Raw genomic sequence first — 13,342 nt, 5'->3', positions numbered from 1 at the left:
CATTTTAAGATTTAGTCAATAAAAGTGGTATCGTTAATTGTCATTGCTATTACAAGTTAAAGAAATGTTCTAATTATCGGAGTAAGTTTTAAATTTAAATATTGAGCCAAGTATTATTGAGCCTAAATTTTTAAGAAAAAAAAAAACAAAATGAATTGAATGGTAAATGGAACCATGTTAATTATGATTTAAGGAATAAATAAGCCAAAACCATAAACTCCTGGCGCACTTAAAAATGCTTCAGTTAGCATGAAAATACTGGAAGATAGTAATGTCTCTATCAATAACGATATAATTTAACGACCTGTCATTAAGTATCATTAAGAAATACAAATGCAACTGCTAGCATATATCGAAGGAAAAATCGGCAGAAAAAGTTTGTCAGCAGTACAGAACAGTAACGAGTTTTCAATATCGCTTTCGTACGCGTGGGTGACGTTACAACTGCGGACAGCGTAACGCTTTGCACGAGTTTTTCGCGACACCGTTTCGCGATAATAAATAAGGGGTCCCGCGGAATTCTCGCGTCCGACAGCGTGAATTTCCGATATTAATCAGTGAGATCGCAAGGATTTATTTATAGGCCGACCGAATAGCGGGACGGCGATCGATGAGATACGTTAAACGTACGTGTATCGGCCGCATTTGCCAGATAAGCGCCTCACTATAAGGTATATGCGAAGATAAGGGCTAGCGGCTGTTTTATGCTGGCCAATTATGCAAATTCCGGACAACGCGTATTTACAATGTGGCGAAAGATGTAGAAAATGAGATAAGGGAAGATCATGGGCTGTGTGTACGAATTAATCGAGGCCCGCACGAGTTCGCGTGTGTGTTTACGATTGATTAGGGGCAAAACGGAAGCTCGATGGAAGTCGCTCGTTACTTTTTTTTTTCTCTTTTTATGCTACATCTCCCAGCAATAAATGGAAAAACCATTCTAACTCGTCCGTCTCGATGAAATCACGCCTACGTAATTCATGAGGGAAGACAGAACGATATTTACGTTTGTACTCGGCCGATTTGAGAAATGTCTGTGAAAATTATCCCTCGGATATATCGTCCATAAATTGCGGTTCGTTACTCAGGAATTGCAATATTATAGATAATTAATAATTTATCGCGAAATTCAATTACTCTCGCAAGGTAGTCGACAATTCATAAATTGCAGAGAAAAACGTTGAGTGAAAATGACACAATATTATTTAATAGTTTATATTTGTAATTGTATTATATATTTTTAAAATATTACTACGTCATTATCATCACGTATATTCCATGTATACTATAAATATAATATTTTAATAGTTCATTTAATACGTAATTCATACAAATTTTAAATAAATCAAATATGTTTGTTATAATGAATAGTGAACACAAATGACACTCTTTACGCTTTTTCATGCATTTCTAATGCTACGCACATCGTACACATCTCATTACAGGAATTTCTCACGCGTTAATGGATCAGACGGCCGTGAATTATCCTACAATTCGCTATTTATCTAGTAATGAATAGTTTACACGTAGGGGTGGGCATTCCCTTGTTGAGAAAACAAATGCCCAATTAAGCATACCGATTGACCAATTAATACAGATATATAAAGAATCTATCTTAATGACGCTCCAAAATGGAATTTATCGGTTTCGTTATGCATCCATCACGAGTTAACGAAAATTCTTTCAACGACTCGGAACAATTAAATGGACATCCAAAAACGAAAGCCGGAAAGCCGAAAAAGTGTACATTCGTATGTACACGCGAGAAGGAGATAAAAGCGAGAGAATGCCATCCATACAGCGCTACTCGCTATTTGCATAATTACACTTGTAAGTAATACACATAAGTATGTGTATGTATAAGTGTGTGCGAGGGCAACACTGCAATGGGGCTCGTGAGTGCAATGGAGGATTTACAGGCACGTCGACACCCCGGGCGACAGTTCGTAAATTACGCAATTTACTCTCCCTCTCACTCTCAACCTTTTCTTATTCTCTTTTAATTTTGCAGTTCATAGATACGCACGATATCTTCCAAGGGAAATACAATTGACAGGCTACGATCGTGTAAATGGCAGACGTTATAGTTTCCCCCGCCCGCGCGACTAATAGAATATCTGCAAAACTGCTTTGTAAGAGCCAAGGGAAAAAGATTCTACTACTGACAGTTCAAGGGAGAAAATTGTAAGATCCTTGATGGGCGCAAATGTTTTGAAAATGTTAGAGGTACCTTGGTATTGCTGCAAAAGTATTATGCGAGTGAGAGACAGGGAGACAAAGCGAGAGAGAGAGAGAGAGAGAGAGAGAGAGAGGATCATGTCGACAGCGATGTGCAGTTTCCTTCAACTAGGACTGAATCGCAAGATGCTGCTTATGAAAAGAAAATTTTACAATTATTATTCTTGAACTCTCGCGTGAATAGTTCCACTTTTTTCTCAACTCGAATAATATAATATTAATAATAATAATATCTATTTTACATATACTACAATACCAATATATACTTACAATTAAACACCAGCTTAATACTTAAAAGTAATATTTTTTGTCGCCATGTTTTACAAAGTTATTCTATTATCACTACAACGAATTTCTATGAAATCGATTATCTGTTATATCGTTAAATATAATATCATATAGTAATGAAATAAATATTGGTAGATGAAAGAAATAGCTTCAATTTAAATATAGAGCGATAAAACAAATAATGTATATAAGTACAAATAACGTTTGCGACATTTCTAATTAATACAAGATATATTAGACGTATACTCATAAACTAAAAATGTCTACATTTCGACAACATTATTATTATTCGTACCCATTAACACGCTTATAAAACGAAGTACTATTGAAACATTGATTAAAAATTCTTTTAGTGGTATTAACTTAAATTAAGATAGTTTTTAACAATACTAACATGATTAGTTTATGTTAAAGAGTCGATAGATTTTTATCGATACACCATTAATAATGCGATCCTTCGTAAATATGGAAATGGATAAATTGATATTCATTATTTTAAATCATAACTTAACACCTTTCGCATGTGATTCAATGCACATCATTCGTGAACATCAAGAATACGATTATATTTATCTCCTTTATTATTATTTCAGGTAAACGGATTTGTATTCGTAAAAATTTACCATAATTCAATGAAGGCTATCGGAGTGGGTGTTAGCACATATACTCGTATATAAGATTAATGGAAACCATACATAGAATCATGTAACTTGCGTGCTAATACCGTTATATATATATATATATATATATATATATATATATATATTTATAGTATATTTATTATATTTCTAAACAGAAGGCAGTTAATATTTAAAACCGATTTATTCGAAGATTGTAATACTGGCTAATATGAATTTTAAAGAACATTCGACTCATGTCGAATTCAATTACTTTGATATTGTCATAATTGCGGATGATTAGTACTAAAATATTAATTGAAAGTATTAAAAAACTTGACATCGAGCTACTTATAAAAGTTTAAAAATAGATATGGCATGGAAAAATATTAATAATAAAAATATTAATTAATCTTATATGCCTCTTCTAAAATCAACTAGATAATAATTTTTCCTTAAATTCTGTCTTTATCTACTATTTCCACACGAAAGGTAAATTTATTCTTTATTATGTAGGTACAAATAAGACATAGGATAAATAATAATTTCTAATAATATAATCCTCTTTAAATACCATCGATTTGATACATGAAAAACTAAAATCTCAAAATTAAAGCGAGTGTTGATAAAGTAGATATCTGCCGCATATACTCACTGGCAGGTAAACTCGTACTTGTTGCACCGTCCCTGGCAACCGTCTGGCTCATCGGATCCGTCGTTACAGTCACGGTACTTATCGCAAAAGCGTGTCCTTCTGATGCACTGCTGTTTGTCCCTGCACGTGTACTCGTCCTTCGACGGGCAGACTGTAAGAGAATAAAGGAAACATCGTTACGCGCGGCCGGATACGTTATTATGCGATGAATGCTCGTCTAGTCAGATCATGGTTAAGCCTTTCTTACTTTTCTATTCCTTATTCCCGATGCTCTTTTAAAGTCCGCTGGGCGCAATTTCAGTTTCAATAGAATGCAAATGTGATTGCTACTCGAGTTTGGTGTTTATTTTTATTCTTAGCGTTGCTTTTACGATACGACCGAAGACTGAATCGTTAACTTTTTTTACAAGAGGGAAAATAATAATAATGCTAAAGGGGGGTTTGACCGACAATGTATCTACTTGAAATTATTAGATTTTTGTATTCTCGAGCTAGACTTTTACGGCAACTACTATACGTACTTTCTCAAAAAATTTTATGATTGTGGATATAACAATTTAAAATGTTTATACACAAGTTTCAGATTTCATATCAGCAATTGCGATGCAGTTCTTGAGCGAATGTACTTCCAATAATTTGTTCATAGATCACTTAAAAATTTATCGATTTTCGAAAGAAAAGCCAAATATTTAAAAAGTGTGAGTACACAATTTAAAAACCATTTATAATATTGAAAATGTGCTCAACAATTAATTTGTAAATTATTTATCTTTTACAATGTATGTTGGAACTTAATGTTATTTGAATTAATATCAAACAATTTTTCAATGTTTGCCATTAAGTATTAATTCATGATTTATAGAGAGGACGTTTACTTCATCACTTCATTAATCTTATGTAATTACTTATTAATAAAAAATTACATTTCATGATAATACATATATTCAAATAATAAATAAAGATTAAATTAAAAATATCATTATGAAAGCAAATAATTACAATTAAAATATTATATCAAAGAGTAATGAAAGATATTTATGTCTGATGGTATTAAATATATTAAATGTGTGGTTAATTAAATTTTTTTTAAATTAAATTTAATATTTCTATAATTTTTAAAGCAACCAGTATTAAGCGCAACCAGATAATATATTATTGTGAAATTTCCTTTTCTTCACACTTATATTATTGTGGGTAATTTGCAGGTGTTTGGTTAATAAATTTAACGTTCTAATGTTTATTTGGTGCACGTAATAAAAGATCAGTGAATTTTAGTTATTATTAAGGGTGAGCTTTTATTTTACACATACGTGGTGAAAAATTGTGTTTGGATTAATAAAAACTTTAGTATACATTGAAAAATATTTCTACTAATATATATAATAATTTATTATTAATGTGAAATTTAAATAGAACATAGCTATATTCATAAAATTTATAAGCTTGTATAAATTTTATAGTATATATATAAATAATATTTTATTAATTGTCTAAAATAGTGACAAAAGTTAGTATTATAGTATTTATAAATCATAATTTTAAGTAGACATTAAAATTTACAGAGATATACTATTTCTACCACAACTCAAATTAATGAATATAAATTTTTGTTATTAATCATACTATATACATTAATCGCATAGAATATACAATTTCAATTAATATTACAAAGTAAAATATACAATTAATCACCAATGAAGTGTTAAAAAAAAAAGAAAAAGAAAGAAGAGCGATATCTTTTTAAAGGTACTCACGCCTACCAAGGTCATGACCTATAAAGAAAGAAAACAAGCAATAATATAAACGCAGTAAACAAAAATAATAAATTTACTTTTTTTTTTAATATAGGTCACAAATGAAGATAAAGCAAAAAATATAATAAAGATTTTTCAAACATTTTGTATTTTATGAAATGCGATATAAGTATATTGTTCATCAATTTTTCAGAACCTGGGTGAACGAACGATAAAAATATTTAAATTTTAAAATTTTCCCTCTTTTCAATAAATTTTTTAGTACATATTTAAACTTTTCAACATTTCCCTCTTTTCAATACATTTTTTAGTACATATTTAAACTTTTCTGAAATAAATTTAACTATTGTTTATTATATGTGAATTATAATTACTTTTTCTTGATTGCAGTTGAATGTTAAACTAATTTATGATTGATTGAAAATCATATTTCATAAAACTGAGAGAATATGAAACTTATCACAAAATATTGCTCTTATATATAAACGTTATATAATGCTGTGATTTAATATTTAAAATTGCATAATATTTTGCAAATTGAATTATATTGCAAAATGATAAAATTAAAAGCAGATTAATTATTTTTACTCAACATATATGATTTGTTATAAAATTAAAAGATAAATTTCAGCCCAAAAAAGTTTACAGATGTATTACTTGATCTTCGTTTTAGACGACAGTTCACGTATAATTTGAAAAAAATACAAATTTATAAAATAAACAATGACTTACTTGTTGTGCAGTTTTCTTCATCTGTAGCATCGAAACAGTCCACGTGACCATCGCACTTTTTCGAAAGTGGAAGACAGGAAGTTTGGTTACCGCAATGGAAATGAGTTTCTAAATTACATTCTTAAAGAGAAAAGGAAAATGTATATTAATTATATTAATTCATATAACTATCATATAAAACAAAAATAATGTAATAAGCGTTATAATGAACATTATACAATAATCTAATTTACATAAAAAAAGAAAAGATGAAAAGATCTACTATTACATTGTATCATTCAATTATTTAAACGAATAAAATTACATTCAATTGCGTCGAAGTTTTTTTTAAAATAGATATATGTATTTAGGTATAAATTTTAACTATACATTTATTCATGTAATTATTTAAAATAAAACATGAAACTATTTATGAAATGGTTTATAATGTAGAATCTTAATATACATCTTTATTGAAAAATTATCCTTTTTAAATAATTAAAAATTTAACTTCCACATATAAATTATAAGAAACTAAAAAAGTTGAAATATATCTAATTTGCATAAAATCTATACGAATCGTAAAATAAATTTAAATTAAGTATGTAAGGAAATACGAGACCAACAATTAAAGTATAAAAAAAAATGCGTACGTAAAGCAGAGTCGCATAATTTAATTTTAATGTAACACAGCCATATAAGGACATTAATTTTAATATTACATGAGATTTTTTTTAATTGTCATTTTATATACTGTGTAATGATTTAGGACAACAAATTGATGGAAATCAAAGAGAAATGCTTTTAACTTATACTATAAAACGAAAAAATTTACATTTAAAATAAATTGATATTTAGTACATATATATTAAGTTTGTAATACTTAAACATTATAATTAAAAACATCATCAAAATGCTGAACAAATCAATATTTTTCTCAATGTCAATTGATAAATTCATGCTTTAGATAATCAAACATATATAATTACTGTATAAACATATTAAAACTTATGTAAATACCTAAGCGAGCATTTCCTAAGAGTTGCGTGTCAAAAGTAATTTTTGGATTAATTAGTAATTCAGAACATAGAGTACGTAAGTAATAACTGAAAAAAACTTGAAAACTTGATAAAATGTTGATTTTCAACTTATAATATAATTGTAAAAAGATAATGTTTTCAAAACGAAGACTGGTTAGCGGCAGATAAAATTACAGAAAAAAAAAAATTTAATTAGTGTATTGAAGTTCAATGTATTCGAAAGTATATCGATATAAGAGTGTTCTAGATTACAGTAATTAAAATTAAAAATTTTGATTGATAACAACTTGTGGTGTCTGAATTTGATTAATCAGCTTATGCGATAATCAAGCTGTATTAGAAGTTATACTATCGTACAAATTGTTTTAATGTTACCGAAAATTGAAATGATCCAAAGATTCAAAGTGAAATGTACAGGGTCATATAAATTACATGGAATATATTTCAAATAATACAGCAGTTGTACATAAGTCTGCAGTTATTTACATTTATTTTTTCATTATATTTTACTGTTTCTAAGAAATGTAATTATTATTCATTCGAACATGATTTAAATCCTTTAAGGACATTTATCGTCAAAGATTTAATGTACAATTTCTTAATCAATTCAAAATATCTTATAAATTTTCAATGTGCACTTAAAATAGCCATGACAATAAATAATATGAAATGAAATTTCGAATGAATTAGAAATTCACTATTTAAAATTGCATTGTTTTTTTTTTTTTTGGTTTTCTACAAACTACATTCTTGAATTTCTATTAATAGTCACCTTCGCGGTTCACGTGTTCACAAAGTTACTTTTCCGGAAACGCATGTCGAAAGATCCGTAGATACGATAACACAGGGCAAAGGAGAACGAAAGTCAACTTACCACAATTGTATTCGTCTGAGTGATCGTAGCAATTCATTTGCCCATCGCAGCGCTTCACGAGGGGGATGCAAAATATATTCAAACACGTCCACTCGTCGTTGAGGCAGTGGTGCTCTATTTCCGTGCACCTGTGAGCATGACAATAGGGGCGATTATTACATTGTGGCACTTTCATTTACAAGGTATTTTCGTTAATTCGTAACCTCATAAGTCTATGATTTTATTTGCCTGCAAACGTGGCACAAATTTCAAGTTTGGTATCTCAATATTATAACTTGATTGGTCTTTGTTATGATAACGATATTACAAGTAATTGAAAATATTAAACTTCGTGTAGTTTTATATTTCGCACAATTTTAATAATACGGAGTAGCTTCTTAATTTTCTGGTTTTTAAATACAAAGTTTACGATCAAATCATTCATGGCAATAAGATAAAAAAAATATTTGAAATGAAAATTTACAAAGGGGTATTAAGAACATTGCATGACTAAATAAATTCATAAATAATTTGGTAGTTTAAAACGAACAATGACATAAAACTAATTATTTTTTTTATTGTATTCTTATAATTGTATATATATATTAATAATTCATTATATACCTGAACAATTACAACTACAGAAAAAGTGCATAAGGTACCTTGGTAGGGCGTGTTTTTACCATTTAGTATTATCATTTAATCATGTATTTTCTTCTACGATCGATACATTTTTTCCATGTTTTTATAGATTTCTTAATAAACAAAAACAGAAACAAAAACAAAATTTGTTCAAATTTAAATTTACTTCATAAGATAAAGAGTATAGTAATCAAGAGATTTTAATAGAATTCAAACAATAAAAGTTGTAGACATAAAAACCAATCATACTACTTCAATAAAGTTTTCATGTGAAATGAAGTTCATTGTCCTGTCCAAACCGAGCAAACAATCGACCTGCGCAGCTTTTTTGCTGCTCTGAAAAATTAGCATTTTGATAAACTCCATTATTCAAAAGCTTCTTGCGAGCATACAAATGACAGATTACACCTTCGCCCTTCTTCCATTGTCGCGATCCCATGTATTCGCACACACATGCAAGTTGACGTTCGGGCTAGTGAATGGAAAGCTATAATCGCAGGTAAACACATATGCACATGTTAACTACGCACCTGCGTGAGATATATTAATGCCAATGTAAGCTATAATATGCCATTATTTTGTAAAATTTAGTATATTGCAAAGGCAATCAAGTATTTATTTGTAGTGTAAATGAGATGAACAACGATGAAATGATAAAAGAATTTCTTTGATATTTTATAATAGATAGACATATATTGAGTCCGTAAAATTAAAAAGCATTAATTGTTTTTTTATTAATTATAGATTAATATTATAAAAAAAGGATTATATATTAATGAAAAATTCTGAAAGTTCCGTTCATTTTAAATTTAATATCTTAAATTTCGTTTTAATATTCATAAATACTATTGTCTTTTATCTGTACATTTATCAATACCAAAAATCTTCAAAATAAAAAAATGTAGTTATCATTATTTTAAAATATTTTTTTATTAAATCCTAGGATAAAAATTGATTGTATATTAAATACTTTTATTATCTCAAGTATTTTTTCAATAAAATAGTTCTGTCAAACTTATTATTTATAAACACATTTGTTTACTGTGAAAAAATCGTGTATTACATAATAAAATTGACGGTAAATAATTGAAATTGAAAGCTATATTATAAGTGAAGATTATTTTTATTAATTCGATGGCTTTTTTACGATTCGGTATTATACGAAATTTCACGTGCATCTAATTAATTATATGTGCGAATTAGTTGATGCATACTTCATGAATTAAAATTCGCATTAATACGTAAAATTTTATAAATTACTAAAAAATATGGCAAAATTATTGTCCTGTCCAAACCAAATACGTAAAAATCATTAAGTATTCATTTCTGAAGAAAAAAACTTATTATCTTTATTTCGTTTAACATACTTAGAACATTAATAACTAATTTCTAATTTTTCGCCCTCTTTTTGCTATACGTACAATACAACTGCAGTTAAATTGGCAGAAACTTGATTGAACGAAAGGGAGTGAATAAAATTAGTTTTGATACAAGTATGCACTTTTTCAATTATGTCACGATGTGACGTTTTTTCGTTATGTGATATTTGTAAATCAGTTTACAAATCCCACCTGCTCGCTCCATTTTCAAGCCTATGGCACTTTTGCGTTGCAGCGTCACAATAACCAGCGCAGCCGCTTCTGTCCTGGGGATCGAGGGGAGATCTGCAGAAAGGGACCTCGTCTACGTTCTTCGACACACAAACTTCATCGTTGCGACACTCGACGCAAGGTCTCCGTCTATGCATATGTGGGCTCAGGAGTCCGAAAAAGGATGTGACGTCGTTACTACTGTTATTGAGAATACGACTGCCATCGCCGCCGCCGCCGCCGCCGCCACCGCTGCTGTTGCTGCTGCTGTTGCTGCTGCTGTTGTTGCTGATCGCTGGAATAGCTGATATCGACGGCCTGCGTGCGGGTTACGCAAAGTGATTATTTGTTAATTGATTTATTTTGTTTTCTATTTGTTGTATACGAAGAAAAACTATTTATAAAGCGGCGAGAGAGACGAGTTTAACTCTTTTATTGATACTTTCGGACCTCTTTACCGACTCTCAATAAAGATAAAGTAAAATAAATAAAATAAAGTTAATATTAACAACGAGAAATAAATCAAATATTAAGATTTCAAAGAGAGAAACTTTGGAGTGACTTATATTATAAAAAGTATATTATGCAAAATTAGTACGAATACACATGTTTTAAGATTTAAATCAAAGCTATAATTTTAAAACATATCGTACTGTATATATAAATTTTGAGTATGTAAAAAAGTAAATATTACAAGACCTTTTTATCACTGACCACTTCTTCGTCCGTTCGAATATATCGACGAAAACGTGAAATATAATGCGATAGAACTAGCATCTTATGTTTAGATTAATAATTTTGAAAAGTTTCTACTTTAAGATGGAGGAAAAATAAATTATAAAGATTTTCTCATTGCAAATAGATTCATTCTGTGAGTATAGAGTACTTTATTACAATGACAAATGGTCATGTATAATCAACAAGGTACTTTATTAAAGCTTTTAAAAAATAAAAGTTTATCTTGATTTTGCAAAGTGATTTGTAACGTCGATGAATCTTTCTTTACGGTGTAGGTTACAGCTTGACGTTAAGCAGCTATCAAAAGAGAGAGAGAGAGAGAGAGAGAGAGAGAGAGAGAGTGCGAATGGAGTTCACATCTTATAATATTGTGCGACTTGGTAAGAATTCAAACTAATTTTGAATAATATTTCAAATAACTTTAATTTGAAATTAATTATTTGTTTTTGCGAGTTATCTTTAATACTTGGGATATTGAAACTTTTTATATATTAAGTGTACATTGTTTGTAAAATAATTGAAAAAGTCAAAGACTCCAAGTACTCTCTTTTGTCATAGTTTTCAACATAAAGGGAATTAAAGTCTACTGAATATCTCATGGAATTATATATTTATTTACATAACAGAAGTAAAGATAAGCCTCACCTGAAAGACGTCGTCGTCGCACTTGTGGTGATCGGCGTTTGCGTGGCGCTAGTCAAGGGTGGCTCGAAAATAGGTTCGATATCACCGAGAGATGGCCCATTGGACTTGAGCAGGACGTCGAGAAGCGAGGGTGTAGGCGGGGACGCCAACCAGGTTGAGTCCTCGACTTCTGTGGCATTTTCACCAATAGACGTCGAGTTACGTGCACTCGAGCGCAAGTATTGCTGGATCACGTGCAACTTCTCAGGTTCTAAAATCCCGAAGGTATATTTGTTTTTAACTTCTATCTAATTCTTCATTAAAGTTTATGCGTTGACAAGATTGTCATTAATCTCTTTTTTTAACAGATAGATAAATATACGAAGAATATATGCAGGCTATTAATCTTACTTATTTAAATTTATAATTATCAACTAGTAAATATAAGTACATGTATACTTTATAAGTGGTCTCATCTAACGGATACAATTTATGGAAAATTTGAATACTTAAAATATTTATGCACACATATTTACTTTAGTAATTATAATAAACACGCTGAACATTTTGAATAATATTATTAAAGATATTTTATAAAGTTTCTGAACTTGATGTATTTCTCTTTACTATGGTATTTGTCTGTATATATGACAAACTTGACATAAATTTCTCAGAAATAAATTGCAAGGAACTTGGCACAATGATAAATCATGAAAAACTATTTTGCAGCTAAAGTTTACAGAATTCTAAGTACCTGTTAAAATATAACCATTTATCAAGGTATAATCATTAAGAATACTTTAAAGATAATTTCATATTATTTACATAATTATTTTAATTCCAATTATCAAATAATTAACAGATAAACGTTGAAAGATTTGGTTTAACTTGCGTTGAATTTTCAAAAAAATTATGCTAGTTTTATAAAATGAATATGATGCGTGGTCTTACACAAGGCCATGTATATTTATATTTTACCATTTATACATGGATGACGCTTTATCTTCGTTCATAGTTACTTAAAATTGATTATGATAATGATAATGCAATATATTCATAGCGAAAGTTTTTAAGTGTACTGTTGTTTTTGGTAAAATTTGCAATTTTAAAAATAATCTTGGAATATTAAAATTACAGATATATGGGAATTAAAATTAAAAAATTGTAATACTGCTGGAGGCTATAATAAACTACCAAATCGTCAAACTAAAATTGCCCATTAATAAATACCATAATACTCGTTTATTTACACTTTACATTCACAATCGGAAATTAAAATATCACGGTAGCCTGTAGTTTACTACCACTGATACAGATAATCCGAGTGAAGGCTAAAAAAGAGTAAATCGCCGAGAAAAGATCCGCCGAAGAGAAACTAAAGTATAAACGGAAGACACGCTTACCGCTGAGAGCCGAGAGTCCAAAATCGTCGGCAAGTGAAGCGAAGCAAAGCGGCGGTAGCCCACCGAAGGTAAAACAATTTATTTTTCCTGAGCCAAGGAAGTCGAAAGTTCGGTCGTGGCGTGAAGATTTTTTAAGCTGCAAAAACTTACTTAAGGAATCGACTGAGTTGAAAAAGTAGCCGCCACTAGT

The 13,342-nt window shown here is 29.5% G+C and overlaps 1 protein-coding gene across 1 annotated transcript in view; it reads right to left on the bottom strand.

The window, feature by feature from the left end:
• The window catches only part of LOC105368347 (uncharacterized), a 148,808-nt gene that overhangs the window by 1,257 nt on the left and 134,209 nt on the right, over positions 1–13,342 (bottom strand). The window contains exons 6-11 of the mRNA XM_011507350.1: positions 11,771–12,020; positions 10,370–10,633; positions 8,178–8,305; positions 6,285–6,404; positions 5,553–5,570; positions 3,799–3,949 (exon numbers count right to left, since the gene is read on the bottom strand). Of these exons, the coding sequence (XP_011505652.1) occupies positions 3,799–3,949; positions 5,553–5,570; positions 6,285–6,404; positions 8,178–8,305; positions 10,370–10,633; positions 11,771–12,020 (931 nt within the window). The remainder of the gene's footprint in view (positions 1–3,798; positions 3,950–5,552; positions 5,571–6,284; positions 6,405–8,177; positions 8,306–10,369; positions 10,634–11,770; positions 12,021–13,342) is intronic.

This window comes from Ceratosolen solmsi, unplaced genomic scaffold (assembly GCF_000503995.2).
Source record: "Ceratosolen solmsi marchali unplaced genomic scaffold, CerSol_1.0 scaffold6, whole genome shotgun sequence".
NCBI classification, from domain to species: Eukaryota; Metazoa; Arthropoda; class Insecta; order Hymenoptera; family Agaonidae; genus Ceratosolen; species Ceratosolen solmsi.
The sequence above is the reverse complement of the archived record's forward strand: the minus strand, read 5'-3'. Positions and strand labels throughout refer to the sequence as shown.